The sequence below is a fragment of the Lontra canadensis genome, unplaced genomic scaffold, assembly GCF_010015895.1.
Source record: "Lontra canadensis isolate GAN:19392208 unplaced genomic scaffold, GSC_riverotter_1.0 scaffold13, whole genome shotgun sequence".
Lineage (NCBI taxonomy): Eukaryota > Metazoa > Chordata > Mammalia > Carnivora > Mustelidae > Lontra > Lontra canadensis.
In genome coordinates, this window is record NW_022631007.1 from 21,279,620 (window position 1) to 21,305,077 (window position 25,458).

A 25,458-nucleotide genomic window follows, 5' to 3' on the forward strand; every position below is an offset into this window, starting at 1 on the left:
AAATAACTACTATCACCATCATGATATAAAAGAAAGGCCATCTTGGGATGCCTGGGTGGCTCACTGGGTTAAAGCCTCTGCCTTCCGCTCAGGTCATGATCCCAGGGTCCTGGGATTGAACCCCACATCAGGCTCTCTGATCAGCGGGGAGCCTGCTTCCCCCCTCTCTCTCGGCCTGCCTATCTGCCTATCTCTGTCTGTCAAATAAATAAATAAATAAAATCTTTAAAAAAAAAAAAAAGGCCATCTTAATAGTACAGAAGGAGATAGAATAAGGACATTATTTTCAAATTGAATATATTTGGATTTAAGAAAAACTCCAAGTATTGTACTTATTTTTTCTCATTTTGCTATGGACTATCATCACAGATCACGATCAATCTGTACAGTAGGCTTTCAGAATAACTGCCCTGATGAAAATGCTGGTCCTGAGATGCCTAAAACAATGCTTACAAAGAACATTAAATGGTAACCAGAACATTACTGAAGCAGAATAATACAGGGCATGACAATGCACGGGTTCCAATACAATACATGCCTGCTCAGTAACTATTTAATCAGGTAATGACTTGACTCCCACACTGTAGGGGAAGGGATAAGGAATATTAGTCCCACTGAAGTAGTTCTTCATAAGCATTCCATTCCCTGATACCCAGTTGCTAAAAGGCCAGTCTACACTGTGGACCTACCACAAAGGGCAAAATTGAATAAAGAGAGAACTCTCTTCCACCGACGTATAATAAATTAGTTGAAATATGACACTAAGGAAATAATAAACAATTGCTCATTTTTGCCTTACTGTTCATTATATGATTAATAGTATACTCACATCACTGTAGTTTATGCGGTTCAGTTTGGCGAGCATGATTTCTGGTGTATCTGGCATGACATGGATTGTTTTCTTATCATTGTCCCAGGCTTCGGTATATAAGCGCTGTGAAAAAAAGAAAAGATGAGAAAAATTACTTTGACATTCATATTTTTCCTTTATGTGTCACCTTTCCTCTAAACAAAGTAGAAATGAAATGACTAAAGCTGCATAAATTCCTACTTTTCATGTAGATAAATTACTATTTCCAAGAGTATTTCGCTTACTAGTTTACTGTTTCACTGACTCAGTTGTTACTGTTCCTTATTAAAATTCTTTAACAATTCTGAAATGTATAATTGGGTTGCAGTACTTAAACTGCAATTATGAAATAATTATAGCACAAAGTATTTTTAATAGTTCACTATCTTGAAGTATTGGTAAGTGACCATGGTAGTATATTGGGAAAACCATTTTAGAAGGTATCCTGAATCCTAAAGGAATTATAGGAATGCAGTAACATGCCAGATTTTTTTTTTACCCTCTTCTATAGTGAATCCCTCGATCTAACAGTAAGGGGTAAAAACTCACCTTACTCATGTTCATAGCATTGCTCTTGGCCAGCACCTGTTCTGGAGTGTCAGTTACGCTGGTGAATTTCAGTGTCTCTGGGCGCTGACGGTAGATGTTATCACTCAGTATCTCTGTGGCCCTCTTGGCTTTAACAACTTCCATGGAACCAATTGGAACCCAGCCAATGCCTCTCAGCCATTCAAGGTCTGACTTATATAAATTCTGCAAATCAATGGATAAGAAACATATTTACTAATTCAAGTTTCAGATTCATTGTCACAAAATGGTTAGAAAAATACAAAAGTACAGAGGAACAGATAAAAGCTCCCAGTCTAGCTGCTCACTCCTTCACAAGCATTACTGAATCCTGAGAACACGGTTCTTCCCTGAGCACTTTTTGGTACAGAGAATTGTACCAAGAATGGTGAAAGAATTTTTATAAAAAGTAGAAGACACCAGTGCTGAGGGTATGATAGGATTTTTACACAAAAGCAGAGCTTCTTTAGCTTTGGAAAATCCACTCTAATCGCTTCCAGTAAGACCCCACACTCAGACCAGTGCTATGTGAGTGTTGTAGTCACAACACCTCTCGCTTTTTTTTTTTTTTAAGGGAAAAGAGTGAAATTCAACAATAGTAATGAGTTTCAACATGTAGTAATGTTAACCCTTGCAAATCACACTCTGGATCTGCATTTTTAAGTTGGAATATAATTAACATATAACAATATATTAGTTTCAAGTCCCCACATGGTGATTCAGTATATGAATATATTGTGAAATGATCACAAGAAGTCTAACATCCATCACCGCACACAGCTCCATTGTGTATGTGGAATAAGAATTTTAAGGACATCTTTATATCCACCTTCACAATCACAAAATGTCAAGTGTGTAATGTGGTCTTATAAAGAAATTATATTAGCTATTACCCTAATTATTCATTTTATTTTACTCTCAACAGTGCATACTAACTGTTTATAAGAATTAAATGACCAGTTTTGAAAAAGCCAGGAGTATCTTAGTATTTCCCTGTCGGTAGTTATAAAATATAAACGTTTATTAAAATGACTTAGCATAATATACTTCTGTTCCTACCTCTTCCAGCTCCCTCCACAACCACAATTCTACCCCTTCAGTCAAAAATGTGCAGCCATCTATTTCCGAGAACTCAGTTTCACCTAGCTCATGCAAAGCAAGCCTGAATCACCAAAAAGAAATATACCTCTATATTTTTGCCTATATATATCTTTTTCCCTCTTTTCCATATGAGTTTTGGGGAAGAAAACCCTGAAATAAATTGTAGTGCTTTCTGGGGGAAATGCTTTTTAAACAATCATGTGTTGTTTGAAATATACAAATAAATTCTAGTTCACTGGCATTAGAAGGCAGGGACACGTCTTAGATCTGCTGTCGACATGCAGAACCAGCCTCGGGGTACTCACGTCGCTCTGGAGGTCATAAGCTTTCCGAGCGTGGACGATGTCATTCTGGTCGGGCAGGCAGGTCCACTCGTGCAGAGGATGTCTGTAGTCCACATCACTGACTAAGGTCTGACACTGCTTAGCCAGAACGATGCCGAGCATGTCCACTGGGCTGGTGTACCTGGTCTTGTATTTCTCAAATTCTTTCTTGTACTCAAGGTCACTCTGCACTTTGGCAATGTGCAGAGACCACATTATCTTGGGGTCATCATGTATTGCTCGGGCACCAATATGATGGCCTAGCTGCCTGCGATAAGCTTCTTTGTATTTGTACTGAAAGAAAGAAACCAGGGAATAAGAAGGGAGCAGCAAGGGTTACTTCCTGTCATTCTTCTTGTGATGAGGCTCTTTTGTGATGAAATCCTTAAGACTCCAGGGGGGTTTCAGGGCACCTGGCTAACTCAGTGGGTTAAGCGATTGCCTTTAGCTCAGGTCATGATCTCATGGGTCCTAGAATGGAGCCCCATGTCCTCAGGCTCCTGGCTCAGTGGGGAGTCTGCTTCTACCTCTGCCTCTCCCCATTGCCCTCATGCTCACTCTCACGCTCTTTCTCAAATAAGTAAAAGACTATAGGGCAGTTTCATCCCATGCTGCTGAGACGCCACACATTAGAAAATGCTTACTCCCATCAAGGAGGATGTTGTGCTCATTTGCACATTTCCAGAGAAGAACACCACGATCCCTTTATACTATGGTAAAAAAAAAAATGTATATTGATAAAAGGTGATTAAAAAGTGAATTGTGAGAAGTTGAGTTCAATTACAGGGATAAGCAGGGTCTCAGATGTTGGTCACATGGGTGGATTCAACGGAAAGGTTTATTAATCTTTTTTGCTAGGGCATTCTGAGAAATAATTTCCTCTACACAAATAATCTGGAAGGGTAGTTTAAAAATAGCCAATTTATGTTGTTTTAATAGGTACAAAGTTTGTTTTGCAAAATGAAAAAGTTCTGGAAGGCTGTTGTAGAATAGTGAGAGTACACCTAACACTGCTGAGCTATAGACTTGAAAATGGCTAAGATAGTAAATGTTATGTTTTCTTTAATCGTGATTAAAAAGAAAAACCTACAAAAATGAACAATTTCTACTATTTGGATTAAAATTGAAGTTGTCCAGGAATCTAAGGTCTTCATTCTCGGGGTAAAGGAATATCGATTTTGTGGACCCCTCACCAAGGACACATAGCTTTTTTGCTATTCTATGTCTTGCCTCAAGTCATGGGGGAGAGCTCTGTTAAAGCCTGCTTCTTTCCTGCCATCTTTGTCTTGAGTATATCCTGAGGAGAGCTTATAAGATTTTACAAGAAGCTCAACAGATGTCTAGCTAGCTTTAATCAAGGTACTCAATCTTATTAAGCAAACACCGAAGGACAAGAGTCAAAAGAACCACATTGCAGTCCAGGTTTTGTCTCTGTAATGCTTGTGATCTTGGGCAGGTTATCTACTGTCTCAAATCCTCAATTTATTTGCCTACACAATGAAGGCAGTTCAGATGGAGGACTACAGATCCATGGATGATGACTACAGAGATTTCCAGCTATGATCCCCTGTGCAGGGGCTTGGCCTGTTGGTAGCAAAGGGAAGGATGTGATCAGCTCTTACGTCACTGGCAATGTCCCGGGAGGCCTTGGCAGCCACGATGGGAATGGCATCACTTCTCAAGTCATAGCCTTCTTTTTTGGCTTCTTCCATGGCCTGGCGATAGAAGTTCTGAGGAAAGAAGTAATGGTTTTTAGATATAGTACTCAATTGCACTCTAAAATCGTATTTTTGTTGAAAGAAGACTATTTTGCATGCAAAACTAACTGTACTAATATGTTCAGCCTTAAATCTTTTTAAAAAATCTCTTTCTTGGGGCGCCTGGGTGGCTCAGTGGTTTAGCCTCTGCCTTCGGCTCAGGTCATGATCCCAGGGTTCTGGGATCGAGCCCCACACCGGGCTCTCTGCTCAGCGGGGAGCCTGCTTCCTCCTCTGCCTGCCTCTCTGCCTACTTGTGATCTCCATCTGTCAAATAAATAAATAAAATCTTAAAAAAAAAATCTCTTTCTTTTACTTTTTATTTATCCAAGCTATTTAAAAGGTAAAATTTTACATTCAGCAGGTTTTAAAATTGCAAGTTCTCTTACACAAATCCTTATAGATTTTAGACACCAAGTCAATAACTTCCAAATGTGTTGAACTGGTTCAGCACTTGCTCTTCTCATGACATGACCATGAAATGTTGATTTATTTAACTCCAAATTTGAATTAGAAACAATTTCATTAACGAAGAATATGGTATGTAAAAATACACAATACCTACCACTGTGAGTACATATGCAAAATCAAACAGTGAACTAAAGTTAATCTGCTGTTCCTGAATGTCTGTTAATATTGATTTGCTCCCTATTCATATTGTGAACTGCTAAAAACTGCTAGCAGACATAGGAACAGCAGGTACCAAGGATTTAGGAGTTGAAAGCACAAAACAGAAAAAATTATATTTGATAAATTTTTCTGTAAATTGGAAAAACCACCCGACTGTTCATTTTCTGTGGTAGGACAGATAAACACAGACCGTGGAACACAGGTGTGCTATGGGAACATAGTTTGAAAACCAGTGCATTAAACAAATCATCTGTACTGAGGCAGTCAGCCCCTCTTGCTTGTGAGCCACCTGTAAGAATTTTGACCAATCCTATATTGCGTTAAAACAAATTTTAAAATAATTAATATTGTTTTTTAATTAAAACATGACAAATAAGATATACATTTTGATACTTTTTAAACATAAAACTTACTACATCTCGTTATTTTTGTGATTTATAGGAATTCATGGTACCTTGATTGAAAAAGGTTTTGGTGGATATTAATTAATTAAATTGTCTGGCACAGTTTTTTGTTTTTTAAAACTCTCAGGCATGCATCACATTATCAGCTGGTACAGGTATGCCTTTCTTTTTTCTTTTTAGAAATAAAATCTTTATAAAATCTTCTCTAATCAAATATTTTAATGCATGTTTTAATATTTAAAAATGTGCATTTTTCTTATTTTGAAAAACTTCAAACCCACAGAAAAGTTTTTAGTACAGTGAACTTCCAGCTACCCAGATATTAGCACTTTTTTTTTAGCCATATTTACTTTATCTTTCTCTTCTGTGTATGTGTGGTATGTATATTACTTATTTCCAATAATAAGAACTAATCACGAATAAACTGTAGACATCATGACTTCTACTTTTAAACACTTACGCCCATGTATTGCATAAGAATAAAGTCGTTTTTACAATCATAGTATATTTATTAAATTTGGGAAGTTTAATACTGACATAATACTGCTATCTAATAGATAGTAAATATTCAAATGTCACCAACTGTCCTAGTAATGTCCTTTAGAACAATATTGTTTTTCTACCTAGAATCCAGTTCAGGAGCACGAGTAGCATTTGGCTGTCTCGTCTGTTTCTGGGCCTTTAATCAGTGCTTTTGTTTTAAAGTGAAAGAAGAGTGGCCAAGAAAGAAGTGGACCCCACCTTAACGCGGGGCCCTCCCAGGCAGGTAACTTACAAGGGTACCAGGAAAGTGGCAGCTATGTTAAGTGCTTAAAACAACGCAAGCCAGCATCCCTATTGGAAAGACTTTGTGTTACACCTCAAGGACACCTAAAATTTGAAGGTAGCTCATCTTTACGCCGCCAAACAGAGACACGGTTCTTAAACCCATCTATGATGGTGTAACTTAATTCTTAATCCCAGTTTCTCCCCTTTCCTCTGCTAAGCGTTACTGAGTCAAGGAAAGCAGTCACAGAACCCATAGATAGTTCTGAAAAAAGGACTCAGAAATCACTGATGGTTTTAAGGGCAAACAATGACCTTGATTCTTTAGGGCTTTATCTGTCTTCCTACATTACAATGTTCAGTATTTTGTCATTGTATAAAGGTTGTAAAAAACAACATTTTAAATGTAAGGCAAGGCTTTAAATAGTGTGGCAGCAATAATGAAAACTAATTGCATCATTATGCTCCATTCTCATGTTAGATTGAATTAAAAATACTGGAATAATATCTGAATTTTAAATATGATGCAGAGGTGCTTAATTGTTTTTTTTTTAAGATTTTATTTATTTTATTTGACAGATAGAGATCACAAGTAGGCAGAAAGGCAGGCAGAGAGAGAGAGGAGGAAGCAGGCTCCCTGCCGAGCAGAGAGCCCGATATGGGGCTCGATCCCAGGACCCTGGGATCATGACCTGAGCCGAAGGCAGAGGCTTTAACCCACTGAGCCACCCAGGCGCCCCGAGGTGCTTAATTTTTAAATGATCTAAGAGTCCTAGAAGGAAGTTATTATATGTTTTTAATGTAGATTATTAATATGTGACAAATTACATTCTTCCCAGGATAAGATTTTATAAGGAAAAGCTAAAGTGAAAATAAGAACAAATTTGATACATTTGAGATATAATCCTAAGGGCATTTGGTCTTAAAAATTCCTAGAAATGTTTATTTTGAAACTGGAGAGCCAAAAAGCTCCTCTGTTATATTTTTCCTTGGAGGACTCTGTTCTTATACATAAGTGGAAAAATATGTTTAAATCATCTCATGTCTTCAGGCCAACCAAATAAATAAATTTATTTCATTCTTTCAACATTTGAAAAAGATTCAGGGCTTCAAAGAAGAGAATACTTTTGGTTGCCATTCAAAACCACGTTTTAAACCTTGTTTGGTAAGTTATTTACCCAAGAGAACTAGATAAAACAGGTAAATGAGAATTTAAGAGAAAAAAAGTTAAATTTGGTTGCTTTGTTTATTTGGTGTGTATTTATTGAGCTAAGTATGGAATGAAGGTACCAGTGGGGTTGAGAAAAACTCAAGAGAGCCATTCTGAAATCTAATCTTCAGGATACAGCCCTTAGGGAATTAACATCCTCATGTAATTTTAAAGAAAATTAATCCAGCTGAAAATTATAGAAATAAAAGCCTCAATTTCCTCTCAGTCTGAAAACAAACAAACAAAAAGCCACCTATCTCATCTGACCTAATTTTAACAAAAGGGAAAGGTAAAAGCATCATTACAGTTTGGGAAAAAAACTAATTTCATCTGTCTAGGGTAAGACAGACCTCTTTGGAAAAGATAAACCAACAGAGAATCTCTGTGGCCAAGAGAAAAATCGCTCAAATTGCCATGGGCAATCAAATACTTATGATTAGGCTTGTCTTCTGGTCTACTTCATAATGCTGGAGGAAGGGAAATCATATCTTCTTCATTTCACTTGTCATGGTTACTCGATACAAACATGCCTTTTCTTTAGGGTCACATAATTATAGTCAGAAGTAGTTAATACAGAAGAATGAATATGGCCAAGTCTTGAAAATTAGTACTTAATTTTCCAATGTTCTCAAACTGAAGAAAAATCCTTTTTTTTTTTTAAATGAAGACACACAAACATGTAAGAAATCAATTTCTTGTTGGATAAACCAGATAATTGTTAACTTTGGCAAGTACAATTGGGCAATAAGCGGTTTCTGCAGCAGTATTTCTGGACTACAAAGATATGTGATGACAAGTTTAGGGAGGTGGGAGATAACACATAAAAAATATATTGTATTGTCCTCAGGCAATTTTGAAATGGATGGATTTGAGAATTCTCATTTTTGTTCTTGTAAATAAACAAGTTATTTTGAGCATGGTAGATAAATCTAATATGTACGGTAACTAGAGTGTATGAGGAAGAAATCAAAGGTTAATAGTATCTATTTTGTGCCAGGCTCTATGCTGGGCATATTATATACAACTTTACTTAGTCACCACAAAAATTTTCAAGATATGTATTTTTAGGGGCGCCTGGGTGGCTCAGTGGGTTAAAGCCTCTGCTTTCGGCTCAGGTCATGGTCTCAGGGTCTTGGGATCAAGCCCCGCATCAGGCTCTCTGCTCAGCAGGGAGCCTGCTTCCTCCTCTCTCTCTCTCTGCCTGCCTCTCTGCCTACTTGTGATCTCTGTCTGTCAAATAAATAAATAAAATCTTTAAAAAAAGAAAAAAAAAAGATATGTATTTTTATCTCATTTCACAGGTAACTGAACAAAAACTCACAAAATATTTAAGTACTAATCTGATAAATAATAATCATTATTTTTAAATTAAAATTATAAGTTTCAATCATTAATAGTTGGGAGTTTTTTTCCTCTTCCTGGCATAGAGACATTTTTGTATTTATTTCTGTATCATTTTATCTATCTACCTTTTGACAGATGGCACAAATATTCAGGGTATGGTGATGGGCATAAAAAGATAAAACTAAGCTAACTGGTGCACATGAGAATTAAATCCAGAATTCTAACTTTATTACTACATCAACAACAACAAAAAATCAATGAGGTCAGATCAAGAAACCAAAACAAATGGTCTTACCTCACTATAATTTATTTTATTTTGTCTTGCCAACATAATTTCGGGTGTATCAGGCATGATGTGGACTTGGGTCTTGTCTTTGTCCCAGGCTTCTGTGTATAAGCGCTGTGAATGATAAAAAGGGTAATGAATTAGAAAAACAATGTTGTATATAGGAGTTTCTAATTTAGAGATCATGACAAATTTGAAAGCCAGCCTCCTCACTATCCATGCTGTGTGCTATATGCCAATAGTCTTTGATCTCTCTGAAATTACAAGATACTTATTGTCACTAAATATAAACATGGGCTAAGATATGAAAAGAAAAAGTATGTGTTTTGTTACAGGATCACCTCCAATTAAATTACAAGCAACTATTTTCTAAGCATATATAAATATCCCTATGTACTAAATCTACATTAAATAATTTCCATGGTTTTGTTCGTGGTTTATTAACTGCAAATGTAACTGGGTATGCCTTCTCTAGATTTCTTTTCGATAAATATCATGGAGATCTGCATCTCACTTGTTTGTTTCATACTCACCTAGATAAGTACCCGACAAGAAAGAAACCTTGATATCAAACCATGTATTACTCTCATTCGCTGCAAACAACTTGAACACCGAACATCTATCCTATTCTTTACACTAGCTATTTCACAAGAGATGTCAAAGCAGAAATTCCCACATACATTTTTGGAATCCTGATGTAACTGAATAGAGAATGCAACCAAAACACTAAACACAATATGGCAATTGGATAAAATGAAAAACACTAAATTAACCATAGATATTCTCAAGGATATACGGTTCCATTTTAGTTTCCCCCCAATTGGGGGCTCACCTTGTTCATATTGAGGGCATTGTTCTTGGCCAGCACCTGCTCCAGGGAATCAGGCACACTAGTGAACTTGAACTGGTCCGGAGGCTGGCGGTAGATGTTGTCACTCAGTATCTCCGCGGCTCTCTTGCACTTGACCAAATCCACAGACCCAATGGGGACCCAGCCGATGCCTTTCAACCACTGGAGATCTGACTTGTAAACATTCTGGTGAGATCAAACACAAAAGCAAGTCTTACTTAAGCTGTTATGACACCTGCTTTAAAAAAGGAAAGAAAAAGGCTGAAAAACTTTAATAGCCAAACTTCACGTCTATGTCTCTTCAAATACAAAGCCCAATCAGACCTTCGTAGTATCATGTTCTCTCCTATAGGAAAGTAAGGCACACTGAACGAGAGGCAGAGAGAAAAAATGTTATTACTTCTGAGGCCTCAGCCTAATCCTAGACCATTATTTATGTATCACCGCGCATTACTATCATAAGCATGGTCACCGGTGGTATATAATGGGTCCTAGTACTCACGTCACTCTGGAGGTCATAGGCCTTGCGGGCATGGATGACATCATTCTGATCAGGCAGACACATCCATTCGTGTAGGGGATGTTTGTAGTCTATGTCACTGACTAAGGTCTGGCACTTCTTGGCCAGCACCAACCCCAGCATGTCCACTGGGCTGCTGAACTTGGTCTTCCACTTCTCAAAGTCCTTCTTGTACTCCCTGTCACTCTGAATCTTGGCCACATGGATCGACCACATTATCTTGGGGTCATCCTCAACATTTCGGGCTCCAATGTGATGGCCAAGTTGCTTTCGGTAACCATCTTTGTATTTGTACTGAAATAAAAGTAGTCATTTAAAAAATAAGCATGAATAGAAAGGGCTAAAATTATTGTTAGTTTAAAACATCATTTTTTAAACATCACTTAAAGCGTCAAATTTAAAATAAATTTGGAATCATCTGAATATCAACTCATCTCTTCATCCTAAACTCTGATTTGACTGTAGCAATTCTCTAATGGGAAAACAGGCCAAACTACATAGTTCTATGGTTTGCAGACATTAAATCCCTGGAAATAAAGGCAGCAACACTTCCAGAATATCAGTCATGGCAGCACACTGCCTTTCCTTCATCTTGAGTCAGTGAAATCACTAACGCAGAAATTTACATACAATTTTTCAAATGCTATTCCCCAGTCTACAGGTACTATATTACTTCCCCTACCCATCCCTCAGGCCTCCCAGTTCTAGCTCTGTTGACCTTCACTGGGTCATCTGACTCCCTAAAATGGACTGGCTTGTGTTTTCTATCCTGCATTCCCTGCTCTGCTGGACATCAAATTTGGCTGGCATTTCTTGGGATTCCCCAAGTGAGAAAACAGATTATATAATTAAAAGAAAGCATTTTGGTGATGGTGTAAGTTCTGAGTGGATATTCTCTCTTCACTTTAGGCAATAACATCACACAAATCCTAAAGTATACTTATGGAAGCCTGAATTCTTCACCAAAGGACCCACTTCTTTCAGAGGACAGCAGAAAGACAATCAGGATCACCATTTTATTGCTTTTGGTTGTCTTCGTTTTTCTGTTTTCATTTAATAAGAACTCAAAAGGAACCACTTAAGGTAATTTTCCAAAGAAAGGGTTGGCAAAAATCCAGATCAGATTCATTGAAATGTACATTTTCCTAGATCTGGCTGAACACGGTCTTTTTCAGATGTTGAGCCAACACATGTAACCAAGTTATTTTTTTAACCCGTCTGGCATTTTCTCATTTCTCTATAAGCTACGTGTTCAAAATATGGAGATAAATGTCTCATAACTATAGATATGAGCAACTATAGATTCAAATTCAACTTTATCTTGAAGTTCAGGATACCCTCTCTACCTATGGGACATGAATATTAAAGTGATTCAGACTTAAACATATAAGAGTTTTTCCGATGAAAAACTTTTTTTTTTTTTTATTTAAAGCACAATAAATATGCTTTAACTGGCACCCAGATGCATCTCCCTGCTGTAATGATGATCATTCCCCCCCAGCCTCCATCTACATGCGCATACACGGAGTGTTCCCTACTCACGTCACTGGCAATGTCCCGGGAGGCCTTGGCCGCCACGATTGGGATGGCATCGGCTCGCAGGTCGTAGCCTTTCTTCTTTGCTTCTTCGTTGGCGAGTTTATACAGAGTCTACAAAGAGTGTCAGAGTTAAAGCAAAAGGTTTGACAGTGACAACTGGGAGATTACTAAGTGACATAATGAGTAATTTTAAAAAGGACACACTCTGGAAATAACCTAAATTTCTAGCAATATTGAAAGCAAATAAATTATATCTTACCAAAAAGAAAATATACACAGCTTTAGAAATGAGATCAGTTAACACAGATTGATATATTAGTCCATTATATATTGTAGATTAATACATAATGTGGTTTGATATATTATGTATAATCTAATAGTAGAGATCAATTGACAAAGTATCAATTTCTACATGCTAAGTAAAAAATAACTGGAGAACAATGTTTATTATTCATATATATATAAAATATATACATATACTTTTATCCATTTCTTTATTAAAACATCTTTCACAATCATGTAATACTTTAAAATGTTTAAAAAACGAATGAGAAAAAGACTGAAGTACAATTTAAAACATAGCTAACTGGACTACAATCACAACTCTAAGGGTCTAAATTTTGGCTGTATCATATTAGTAAAACATGCAGTTATAGATTGCATTTTACTTAAAAAAAAAAGTAATTGGTGCTGTTCATAGAGAACACTTGTTTCCCATGCCTGAAGCTTTCTTTCTATAGGAGGAGCTCAATTATTTTTCTCTGACCTTTCTCCTTTTTCTGCCCCTTCCTCTCTGCCTGTGAAGAGGTGCAATGACTTAATGATTCATTTCACCAGGAGAGACGGGGTAACTGGGCACTCCCTGCTCATCTTTGACCGTGTCCCTCTAGGAATAAACCTAGTGCTCTTCTCTGCTTCTCGGGGCTCTAGCCCCGAGGGGAGGGGAGCTGACTGCCCTGCTCCAGTGTGGCCTCTGCCTCTGGGAACCTAATTCTGGGATTCAGTTAGGCTTCTTTAGTTCTAATACAAATGCATCCTTGAACCTAACTTGAGTGGCATAAAATGTGAGATTTCAGCTTCTATTATTATATTCCTTTGTTTTACCTCTCAATTTTATTTAGGATCCAGGAAGGGAAAAGGTACATATTATCAGAGTCCCCCTTGGTAAGATTGCCAGATTTAGCAAATAAAAATATAGCATGCCCAGCTGAACTTGAATATTAGGTAAACAACAAGTAGTGTTTCAGTATGAATACTGAACCACTCTTTTATCTGACCATCTTACTGCTTAGAAATGCCAAAAATACTCCTCAGCCCCACCTACCCATACTGGCAATGGCCATAAACTAAAAAGATAACGTGACTTCAGTTTGCCCACGGAATCCTACAGCATATAATATTTAACCCAGAAATGAAAGGCTGTGATAAGTGCTCATATCACAGAGCCAAATGCACCACAATAGCTGAGGCCTGAGAATCTCCACAAAAGTAAATGCAGGAAAACAAACGGTAACAATGATAACAAAATCAGTGTAGCACCAACGTTTGCACTTACCTCACTGTAGTTGAGCTTGTTCTGCCTTGCCAACATGATCTCCGGTGTATCAGGCATTATATGAACTTGAGTCTTATCTTTGTCCCAGGCCTCTGTGTATAAACGCTATCAAAGAAGATGTTGATAGAAAACCATGTGAAGGTGTGGTGTGTGTATGTATGTATGTGTATATATACCATGGAATATTACTCAGCCATCAAAAAGAATGAAATCCAGCCATTTGCAATGACATGGTTGGAACTGGAGGGTATCATTCTAAGTGAAATAAGTCAGAGAAAGACAAATACCATATCATTTCACTCATAGGCAGGATTTAAGAGACAAAACAGATGAACATAGGGGAAGGGAAGGAAAAATAAAGTAAGATGAAAACAGAGGAGGAGGCAAACCATAAGAGACTCTTCACTCCAGGAAACAAACTGAAGGTTGCTGGAGGGGAACTGGACGGGCAGATGGGGTAACTGGGTGCTGGGCATTAAGGAGGACATGAGATATAACGAGTACTGCATACTATTTAAGACTGATGAATCACTAAATTCTACCTCTGAAACAAATAATAAGGTATATGTTAAATTGAATTTAAATAAAAAAACTTTAAAAGCCATTTGAAATAGGAATAACAAAAAGTCAAAATAAACACGACTGTTACTAATCTAGTAGGAAAAATCAACCAAACTTGGGTATAAGGTATTCAATTTAAGGTTGGAGTCTTAGTATTAGTTATCGAGGTTAAAACTGGGAATAATAGAAATTATTTGGAGGATTTCAAGTGTGTAATTTAGGAGGTAAATGTGACCCTCCACTTCAATGGATAATTTTAAGTGCACTAGTTGTTAAGAGTATAGCAGCATCCTTCGGCATGTTAGAGAGGCTGGAGGCAGCTGGGGCTCACCTTGTTCATATTGAGGGCATTGTTCTTGGCCAGCACCTGCTCCAGGGAATCAGGCACACTAGTGAACTTGAACTGGTCCGGAGGCTGGCGGTAGATGTTGTCACTCAGTATCTCCGCGGCTCTCTTACACTTGACCAAATCCACAGACCCAATGGGGACCCAGCCGATGCCTTTCAGCCACTGGAGATCTGATTTGTAAATGTTCTGTGAAGAAGAAAAATGACAGAAGCTCTTCAGCAAGATTAAAAGATTTTGGGTACAGAAGCCAAGGCAATTAGTAATAAATAATGCACAATATGGATAAGCTGCTGTGTTGTTGTTTTTTAATAGAAAATAAGCTATCTGTGTCAGAAAGACTAAAAGAGCAACTGTGTTCAACGACAACCCGGAGAGATCTCCTGGCCATGACAAAAAGTGACCATATGCTTCCGGTTGTAAGGAAAGAAATAATCTAAACTAGTATCTTTTGTCAGTCAGTTCAGTGAATATTATTATAACGTCCATGTGTAAAGGAAAACAAGAGCATCCCAGAGTGGGAGAAACCACAGATACGTCCAGCCACAGGCTACCAGTAAATACATGTTAGGCCTAGTCCGATGAAATCCTCTGTAGCTATTAAAAGCCATATTGTAAAGAATGTTGATTACTTGTAGAAATGTCAATAATATAACATTACATGAAAAACAAACATAAAACAACGTATGTGAATAAATTACATGAGCAGGAGTGGGCTTTTTCAGAGGTTAGATACGTGTTCGGTTTTATTGCCTTCTGTCTTTTTTCCTCCTCTTTCAAAATATTTGTAATGCTCTTTAAGAGTAAACACAGAAAGAAGTGAAGCTATGGGAATGACACAGAGCCACTGAAGCCCTGAGCAGACTTTTCCCGGCCTTAGCACTGCTCAAGGCTCAGGGCAATAAACAACCATCACATTGGTCCAAGGTCCAGTCTCTTCCCACCAAGTCCTCAGGACGAGAAGATGGACTCCTTTCCAGAATTGTCTTTCCATACTTTTCTCCTGTGATTTATTTTAAATAATTTTTCTGCTAAGGATTTTTGTGAACCCATTAAGTATTCATAACTACTTCACAGCAAAGAAACTGGACCTTTGCCCAGCTCAGTGGAAGGATTTTACCCATAAGAGCAATTAGGCAGAAAATAGAGACTGCTATTTTGCAGTCTAGACGAAAAGCCTGTTGGAATTGCCCTATGCTGACTACTAATTGCCCCCAAAATAACAACAACAAGAATGAAAACAATAACATTTCATACCTCTGGAGTGCTTTTTAACTTTCAAACAGCTGTTAACTTTCAAATAACCGTTAAGGCTGTTTATCACAGGGTTGGGGAGGAGATCTTGGAAAGGCACCCAACTAACAGACAGATGCAGGCAGGCTGTCAACGCTGTCACTCCAGGGGTGACATTAGCCATTTTAACTCTCTTTCATGCACAGGCAAAGCCTTTTTTGGGGGGACAAAACACAGGGTGGGTGTGTCAAAGACTACAGAACAAGTGTGGGTGGTTTCATAGGTGAGCTTGCATAGTTTCTGGTAAGAGGCAATTACTGTCCTCCCAAATCCTCTAATGTTTAATAATCCCTTCAAACAGTAAGGAACTGTGCTTCTCACATCCAGATTGATACTGAAAGCGGCTGCACTAGGTACTAGGGTCTGTCATTTCCACGTGACCGATCCACGGAGAGCTGAGCTGAGCGGTGCTAAGAGAAGACGATGTCAATGAACTGACCTAGTAGTTTACAAACACAGCAACTTCTCTTATTTCATAAGAGTAACAATTAGCATTGTAGCAGGCATCAGAATTCTCATGAGAACTTTGATTGGTTTGCAAAGAAACTAAAAACAAATTTCAGAATATTTTTTTTTTAATATAAAAATGTGTTGTTTCTACCCCCCTACAAGAATAAAAGAAATGTCTCCATCTGGTGGACTCTGAATTCTAACATCACTTAGTTCTTTTTTTTTTATAGGACCAAATCCAGCTTGTAAACTTCACTTCCTCATAAAGCCCATTAAATACATTCATAAAAAGCAATAAAAGTTTATTCTGATTGAGATCTCACTTACTGATCAATAAATCTTAGCTTAAGTGGGACAATGGGTTGCCTATGAAGGACAACTTTTATAGAGTTTTAATTATTTCTGAACACAGCTCTTTTATGGAAGTTGTACTCACATCGCTCTGGAGGTCATAGGCCTGTCGAGCATGGATGACGTCATTCTGGTCGGGCAGGCACGTCCACTGGTGCAGGTGGTTCTTGTAGTCTATGTCACTGACCAAGGTCTGGCACTTCTTGGCCAGGACCACTCCAAGCATGTCCACTGGGCTGCTGAACTTGGTCTTCCACTTCTCAAAGTCCTTCTTGTACTCCCTGTCACTCTGGATCTTGGCCACATGCATGGACCACATCATCTTGGGGTCATCTTTGATGTCCCGGGCTCCAATGTGGTGGCCAAGCTGCTTGCGGTAACCATCTTTGTATTTGTACTGGGATGAAAACACACAAATCAGGTTTTTATTATAAGCCCTTGGAGGTCAAAAGTCTGTACAAAATCACCTTGCTTACATCAAAATTGTTAGTTTACTTCTGCTAATAAGCATTAACCCAAGCTGGTATCCTGACCTTTACCCTTGAAGCTTATAGAGCTAAGAACATAGATGGAATCCATATAATTGTAGTACATAAACCAAATCACCTATGGCTTGGTAATAAAGAATAATTCTGGAGGAAGGTAGTGTCCACAGGAGGGAGAGGCCATTTGAACAAGGGAATTTGGAGAAATGAATTTTAGGTACTAAAAGTATGTCAGGAAAGAGATGCACTTGGCAACATGGCATGTTTCGTAAGTCATAAAATGAGTGTCTGGTTCCTGGAAGGATGCAGTACTCTAGGTCAAGGACCTAGTTTAGTATACCAGTTATTATACTAATATAAACAAACAGTATACCACTAGTATGCTAAAACAATAGCAGAATTATTATACTAGTGAAGCTGAGGTAGCGGTCCAATTGGTTAGAGCATGCTCCAAAAAACTCCTGGGTTCTACGCCTGCATAAGCCAAGAATGTTTTTATTATTCCCTGTCCAATGACATTGTCCTGGGATCTGAGCCAGTTATTCAAAATACATGCCTCTAGTTTCAAAGACCACTAAGGAAAGTATGGATGGGTCAGCAGGACGCAATATGGTACAGTGGGAAGTAATGAGGTTGTCTGGATTTTAATTCCACCACCTACTAAGAGTTTGATTTTAGAGGTGCCTGGGTGGCTCAGTGGGTTAAGCCTCTGCCTTCGGCTCAGGTCATGATCTCAGGGTCCTGGGATCGAGGCCCACATCAGGCTCTCTGCTCAGCGGTGAGCCTACTTTGCCCTCTCTCTGCCTGCCTCTCTCCCTCCTTGTGATCTCTCTTTCTGTCAAATAAACAAATAAAATCTTAAAAAAAAAAAGAGTTTGATTTTAGACAAGTTGCTTAAGCAATCCACAAAACAGGGATAATGACATTGCTTATATCCTAGGATAATTATGAAGTATAAGATATCACATGTCAAGCTCTTAACACAGAATTCACAATACTTTCTAGTTATTATTGTTATTTATAATTATTGACATAAACTCATGGAGAGGTCCAACACACATAAACTAAACTGAGTCACCAACAACATAAAGGGCAGTGTATTGCTGTATCCCCAAATACTGGGCCCTTGATTTTTAGAGCAGTGGTCTGTTCTTCAAGAATAGGCTGAGGCACCAGGAAGGGATGATGGTTTTATTCTGGGAGATATGTGCTAGACAGCCAGGAGCTGTTATTAAGGGTACAACCTTGGGCTCGTAGCCACCTCTGATAGTGATCCACTGCCTTCTTTCCATAATCTTAGAAAGTGAATTATAATGGCATGTGTCCTACGAATTTTTTGAATATTGTTAGTAAAATGTTACATAAAGCCAGGACCTGATTCTCACGGGGAGTACTTAAGTTTCTGAGTTATACTTTCTAGAAGCACCGTGAAAATTTTTATATCTCCAAGCCTGCAGCTTTACTCTAATAATTCCCAGGTGAATGGATCTTTCTCTGTTTTCAGTGGGTCAGTTTTCATTGAAGATGCTGTGTCCTAAAGGTTATAAACTGCTTGTATGAACATCGAATTTTTCACTTCCCTCAAAACTAGGTTTTTGAAAAATCCCACATAAATATACTAGGACTTATTTCCAAAGGGTGAGGAAAGTTCTTTTTGAAGATTTAGTTCAGTGACAACATCACTTCAGCCTGATTATATACTTGGGGCGACGCTGGAACTCACGTCACTGGCGATGTCCCGGGAGGCCTTGGCCGCCACGATTGGGATGGCATCGGCTCGCAGGTCGCAGCCTTTCTTCTTTGCTTCTTCATTGGCGAGTTTATACAGAGTCTAAGTTTGGGCAAAAAATATATAGACACACATAGATGTTGACATTTATACCCAAAAATTGACAGGGGTCTAAAATAATTTACTAAGTTCGACACAGGTAGGTGCCTATAATAATCTCCCACTGAGCGTTCTAAGCCTTTGCTCTGTCTGCTGAAGACTTAAAAATGATGCTTACATAGAACACTGCAGCTTTGTTTTTCATTGTAAAACTTGTGAGAAATTAACGAAATATAGATATAATCCACTGTTTCAAAATTTTTAGTTACAACCCATCAGTCAGTTTTGAAGATAACTAAAAAATTAAGCTGAAACTCGTGCACCTAAGGTGGCAAAATATGGATAAGAGGGAAAGACTTGATTAAATGTTGATCATGGAAATTAATTCAGTCCACACTGATTCTGCACCAGCTGTGCTTTGACGGTGCTGGGTACTTGGGAATCAAAGAGGAGTAGGAGACTTCTTCCATCGTCAAGGCTCTGGGAGAACTGATGGAAAGACTGGTAGACAGCAGACAAGCTACCAAAAAGTCAAACCACGAGAGGTGATTTAACCCTATCATTGACAAAGAGCTCCAGGGAGGAACAATCAATTCTGAATTGAGAATCAAGAAAGTTTTTGCAGAGAGACTGATCTTTGCACTGGACCTTGAGTGATGAGTGTGGTTTCAGGAGATTGGGATGGCAGTCAAGGCCAGAGGGCATTGCATGAATCAAAGCACAAGGGAGAGAAAGTGCAGGGGTGTCAAATGGAGTAGGGAGCAGTGCCAGGCACAAGTGGCAGGAAAGGACTGAGAAGAACCTAGAGCTGGTCTGAAGGCTTAGTGCTAAAATAAGTTTGTGCTTAATTCTATAGGAAATAGGAGACCATGCTTTGAGGAAGAATGACATAATCGAACTTGCATTCTATCTTCCTGTCCTAAATGAGGGGGGAAAAAAAAGCAGAAGAACTAAACTGAGAGAAAAGACAGAGAAAGCAGACTAGGCAGGTTAGGTCTTTGAACCAACAGCAACAATACAGCTTCTCTGAGCTTCGCAGCAAAGACAGAGCCCAGAATTCCAGAAATGCTCAGTGGCCAGTTACAGAGGCTCTTTGTCTTCTGAAATTCCTGCACATACAGTATGTGCTTTCCTTTATACAGGAAACAATACAGGACCCATATTAGAGGCTTAGCTAAAAAAAAAATCGACTCCCTTTTGCTTTGCAAGTAGGACTTGATGTTTTTTGGTTTTGGAGACAATGAAGAGTTAGTTATATAAGCGCTAAAATTATAGTTTTCACTCGCCAAAATAAAATGACTTAAGATGGTAGCTCATCGGGGCACCTGGGTGGCTCAGAGGGTTAAGCCTCTGCCTTCAGCTCAGGTCATGGTCCCAGGGTCCTGGGATCGAGTCCCACATCGGGCTCTCCGCTCAACGGGAGCCTGCTTCTTTCTCTCCCTCTGCCTGTCATTTCCTCTGTTTGTGCTCTCTCTCTCTCTGGCAAATAAATAAATAAAATCTTAAAAAAAATAGTAGCTCATCTAGCTACATTCTCTAAGTTATATCCTGCAGAAGAGTGATATATGGTTGACTTATACTTCAAAGAAATAATATTTTCTTTGCTGGTAGCACACAGCTGGGAGAAATAACTAACACATCAGCTGACAGAAAAATCAGATTCACGAACATCTACAGAGGCTTACACCAGTAGGCTTAATCTAGGGAGAAGAAACTGCGGAGAGATAAATGTCAATCTTTGAATCTTTGAATTCCCTATTAGGATAGAGGAAACCTAGCTTAAGCCCATGCAAAATGTCTTGGGGTTTTAATCGAGCCCAAGTTGCATGAGCCCAAGTTGCATGAGCCCCAGCAATGACAGAGCTGCCAGGGTGTTAAGGCCCTGGATGCAGAATTAGAGGTCAAATGTCCAGAAATGAAAAGAAGACATCAATTGTATTCTACACTTGCAAGATTTTGTTTGGTTCAGAGGGTCACATTCTAGCAGGGATGACATGTGAGGAATGCCCAGGAACTGGGGATCGCTGGATTAGAAAGAGAACCTGGGGTGAGGGGGCAGGGGGGGGGCACCACAGTAGTTACCCTCATCTCCACAGAGTTGGCAGACACTGCTTTTGCACAGCCTCAGAGGACTAGGAAGGTCTGCAGAGAGAACTCTGTGACTCCGCATCAGAACCATTTCCTCACGGAATTTTCCAGAGCAAATGGGCTCATTTACAAGATAAACTCCTTGTCACTGAGAACACTTAAGCAAGGGCAGGATGACAATCTGTTGGGTGGGACTCTTGGAGTAGAAGAGAGGCTGACCTCTCAGCTTAAACATCCATGGCTCTGACATGGGGGCACATGGCACTATGCTCACAGAAAGGGAAAAGAAATGGGCTCATTAAATACTCTGGTGGGTCCTCTCTCTGTTTCTGTTTCTTTCACTGGTTTATTTGATAATACTGTGATTTTAGTCCTTGACTTAATTTTATAAATTAATAATCTTAAATCCTGACTTTAAACTACAATTTGGAAAAAAAATCCTATATGGAAAATATATCTAGTACAGCAATACAGCACAAGAAGATAAATGTATATTTAATCTATTGTTAATTTCCTAACTTAACAAAATTAAGAAAAAGTTCTGATTAATTTTATGATTACTGCTTAAATCATTCGTTCTTATCTATTTCACTTCATAAGTGATAATTTGTAGTACTTGAAGGTTGATGTTTAGGAGGAGAATTGAGAAATGCAAGAGGTGCTATTTACATGGAGCAAGAAAAAAGGATTCTTTATAAGGTTGCTATATAGTATTATATCACCTTGGACAGATGAACTGAAATAAGACATAGCATGCAAAATTCATAGAATTAGTATCTTCGGGGCGCCTGGGTGGCTCAGTGGGTTAAGGCCTCTGCCTTCGGCTCAGGTCATGATCCCAGGATCCTGGGATCGAGCCCCACATCAGGCTCTCTGCTCAGCAGCGAGCCTGCTTCCCCTTCTCTCTCTGTCTGCCTCTCTGCCTACTTGTGATTTCTCTGTCAAATAAATAAATAAAAATCTTTAAAAAAAAAAAAAAAGAAAGAATTAGTATCTTCCCCAACCTCACTGTAGTTGATTTTGTTCATTCTTGCCAACGTAATTTCTGGTGTGTCTGGCATGATGTGGACCTGGGTCTTGTCTTTGTCCCAGGCTTCCGTGTATAAACGCTATCAAAGGAAACAGATAATGTCATCAGGAAAAAAAATCAGTAAAAAATTAAGAAGAATTTCAGGACCACAAAAGCTTTATAAACAGAAATAACAAAAGGTTAAACATCTTATACACATGATGTATGACAGACACATCTTCAGGTAATTAGTCCAGAGAACAGATATTTAGTACCTTATGATCATCTGAAATGTATGTTAAGAAAAGGAAATTGAGAGTATCTTTTATGCAAAGATAGTTTTCCATAAAAATATGTCATTTTATCAAAACTATGAAACAACTACTAAAGTAACTATTAAATATAAGTGACACAGAGATAGATAGATACGGACGGATGGATAGATATCTTTGGTTCCTCAATGCTTGCTTGCCTGTTTTTCTTGATTATGTTTCTTTTTCTTTGATTTTGCTTTAGGAGTCCTACCTTGGTTCTCTGAAATTTGAAGCCTCACCTTATTCATGTTGATGGCATTATTCTTGGCTAACACTTGTTCCAAAGAATCAGTCACACTGGTAAATTTGAATTTGTCGGGAGGCTGGCGATAAATTTTATCACTCAAAATTTCAGTTGCCCTTTTGCATTTTTCCACATCCAAAGACCCAATAGGAACCCAGCCGATGCCTCTCAACCATTGCAGATCTGACTTGTACATGTTCTGTTGACACAAACAGTCAATGAATATTTATCTTGGCATTGGGAAAACATATTCATCTAAAGGATATGAAATAAAGAGCACTCTTGAAAATACAGTTGGATGGACAGTCTATCAGATAATACTTCTTTTTGTCTGGAAAGTGAAACAATTATTACTCACAAGGAAAGAAGAAATGCTATTCCTGCCTTGCAGGGCCTCATGAGCTTGGTGCCTTTTGTTACCTTCTCCAAGGGATGTTAATTCACTAATTTCCTACCTTAGCATGCCATTATGATTCTCATATACTCACATCGCTCTGGAGGTCATAGGCCTGTCGAGCATGGATGACGTCATTCTGGTCGGGCAGGCACGTCCACTGGTGCAGGTAGTTCTTGTAGTCTATGTCACTGACCAAGGTCTGGCACTTCTTGGCCAGCACCAACCCCAGCATGTCCACTGGGCTGCTGAACTTGGTCTTCCACTTCTCAAAGTCCTTCTTGTACTCCCTGTCACTCTGGACCTTGGCCACATGCATGGACCACATCATCTTGGGGTCATCATGTATTGCTCGGGCACCAATGTGATGGCCAAGTTGCTGACGATAGCCTTCTTTGTATTTGTACTAGAAGAAGAAAAATCCTTGTGATCAACTGTTCTAACTTTTAGTAAAAAGCAATTACTAGGCCCCAATTTTCCTATAATGATTTCCTCCTGTATATAAATACATGTACTTTGTAAACAACTTAGAAAATAAGGTATATATGCATACAAAAAAATAACATTATTCTATCATTCAGTGTTAACCAGCATAAAACCACTTTTCATAGTGTGTGTGTGTGTGTGTGTGTGTGTGTGTCAGAATAAAATTAGAATAAGACCTGGTTTTTCTAGTTATTATACAAGCATTCGTCTGTGTCATTAAATATTCTTTATAAATATGCATTTTTAATGGCAGCAGGTATTATACATTATTTTGATACATTTTAATACTTTTAACCCTTCTGTGAATGTTGACCATTTATTTTTAAATTATGATGGTTACTTCTCATATTTCGGAAATAAAGAAACAAATATATTCTTGACTTTGTTGACTAATGAAATAGAAGGATAAAAGTTCCTAGAAATGTAAGTAAAGAAACCACTTAAAGATAGTAAATATTGGCAACCAATCACCAGATGCAGAAGCAAACACATGGTACGTGTGGATGATTGCACAACGAATAGTGTGTCGTATTCATTCAGCCCTTGTAGGTTCATTGGTTCATAAAGCATGAGTTAGTTTTGAAGAAATCCTACGATGAATTCAATTGTATATAAGAATTATCATGTGGAAAAGCCCAAAGGATGTCTGCACTACAGCCAAATAGCCAATGCTTTCGTTCGGCAGGAAATGGACAATATTTTGAAATGCATATTGCTATGGACTCAATCATAGCTTTGTATTGAGAATTTTATTGCTATGTTTCTAAACTATTTATTTAGAAAAAAGACTGTTGGCAACAACTTTAACCTCGTAGCTTACTTGCCCTACCATATAACCAGGAGACAGAAAAATCTTTGAGTCAAAGCTAGGGCAAAGAACTTTTTAGGTGCGCTTACCTCACTTGCAATGTCTCTGGAGGCCTTGGCCGCCCTGATGGGAATGGCATCCAGCCGCATATCATAGCCTTTCTTCTTGGCTTCTTCTAGGCCAAGTTTATATAGTTTCTGAAATAGACATAAATCATCATAAGTTTGATTTATAAAGTGCAGTGTAAGTAAAATATATCATGCGCCACGAATATATTGCTTACGTCACTGTAATTTATTTTGTTTTGCTTAGCCAGTAAAACTTCAGGAGTATCTGGCATAATGTGGACAGTGGTTTTATCTTTATCCCAAGCTTCTGTATATAGGCGCTAAAGCAAAAAAAAAACAAACAAACAAACAAAAAAAAAAACGACGTGATTAGTACAGGCTAGTAGTGAATAGAAACATAAATTTTTTTTTTAATAATCTGGTTCTTAACGAGACTAAAGACAGTCTGTTCTGTGAGTTGGTATGTGTGACATCTTCGGGTCTAGATTCTCATATCAGTAAAATACACAGCACTTACTTAAAAACCACTTTAATACCAAGCAAAAGCGTTAAATACGATTTTCCTTTTATAGAAGTAAATGCCCATGTTTTTACTCTCTCTCTCTCTCTCTCTCACACACACACACACACACACACAAACACCCCTTTCAATTAAAGACAAGACTTACATGGTTCATGGTAATAGCATTGTTTTTTGCCAAAACCATTGGGATGGAGTCCATAAGGCTGGAGAACTTGAATTGATCTGGGTGCTGACGGTAAACGTGATCACTCAAAATCTGGGTAGCTCTCTTATTCTTCTCATCCTCCAGAGAGCCACTAGGTAACCAGCCAATGCCTCTTAGCCACTGAAGGTCGGACTTATACAAATTCTGAAATTACAGGTGACAAGTCACTTAACGTAAGCATAAAAATATGCCCCTAAAGAAATAAAATTATATATTATATATTTTACTAGACTATAGATATTTAAATGGTTGAATTCTTGGGAAATTTACAAATTTTGGTATGTGTTCTGAAGCAATGGAATAG

The 25,458-nt window shown here is 38.3% G+C and overlaps 1 protein-coding gene across 32 annotated transcripts in view; it reads right to left on the reverse strand.

The window, feature by feature from the left end:
- The window catches only part of NEB (nebulin), a 202,116-nt gene that overhangs the window by 98,746 nt on the left and 77,912 nt on the right, over positions 1-25,458 (reverse strand). For 26 of the 32 annotated variants that reach the window (XM_032857780.1, XM_032857786.1, XM_032857785.1 and 23 more), the window contains 18 exons: positions 25,095-25,298; positions 24,642-24,746; positions 24,448-24,555; positions 23,159-23,470; positions 22,666-22,869; positions 22,108-22,212; positions 18,911-19,018; positions 16,788-17,099; positions 14,594-14,797; positions 13,702-13,806; positions 12,150-12,257; positions 10,590-10,901; positions 10,070-10,273; positions 9,247-9,351; positions 4,464-4,571; positions 2,824-3,135; positions 1,400-1,603; positions 830-934 (listed from right to left, as the gene is read on the reverse strand). In XM_032857780.1, the coding sequence (XP_032713671.1) occupies positions 830-934; positions 1,400-1,603; positions 2,824-3,135; positions 4,464-4,571; positions 9,247-9,351; positions 10,070-10,273; positions 10,590-10,901; positions 12,150-12,257; positions 13,702-13,806; positions 14,594-14,797; positions 16,788-17,099; positions 18,911-19,018; positions 22,108-22,212; positions 22,666-22,869; positions 23,159-23,470; positions 24,448-24,555; positions 24,642-24,746; positions 25,095-25,298 (3,225 nt within the window). The remainder of the gene's footprint in view (positions 1-829; positions 935-1,399; positions 1,604-2,823; positions 3,136-4,463; positions 4,572-9,246; positions 9,352-10,069; positions 10,274-10,589; positions 10,902-12,149; positions 12,258-13,701; positions 13,807-14,593; positions 14,798-16,787; positions 17,100-18,910; positions 19,019-22,107; positions 22,213-22,665; positions 22,870-23,158; positions 23,471-24,447; positions 24,556-24,641; positions 24,747-25,094; positions 25,299-25,458) is intronic. The other 6 variants (XM_032857782.1, XM_032857781.1, XM_032857787.1 and 3 more) reach the window with 6 other exon arrangements.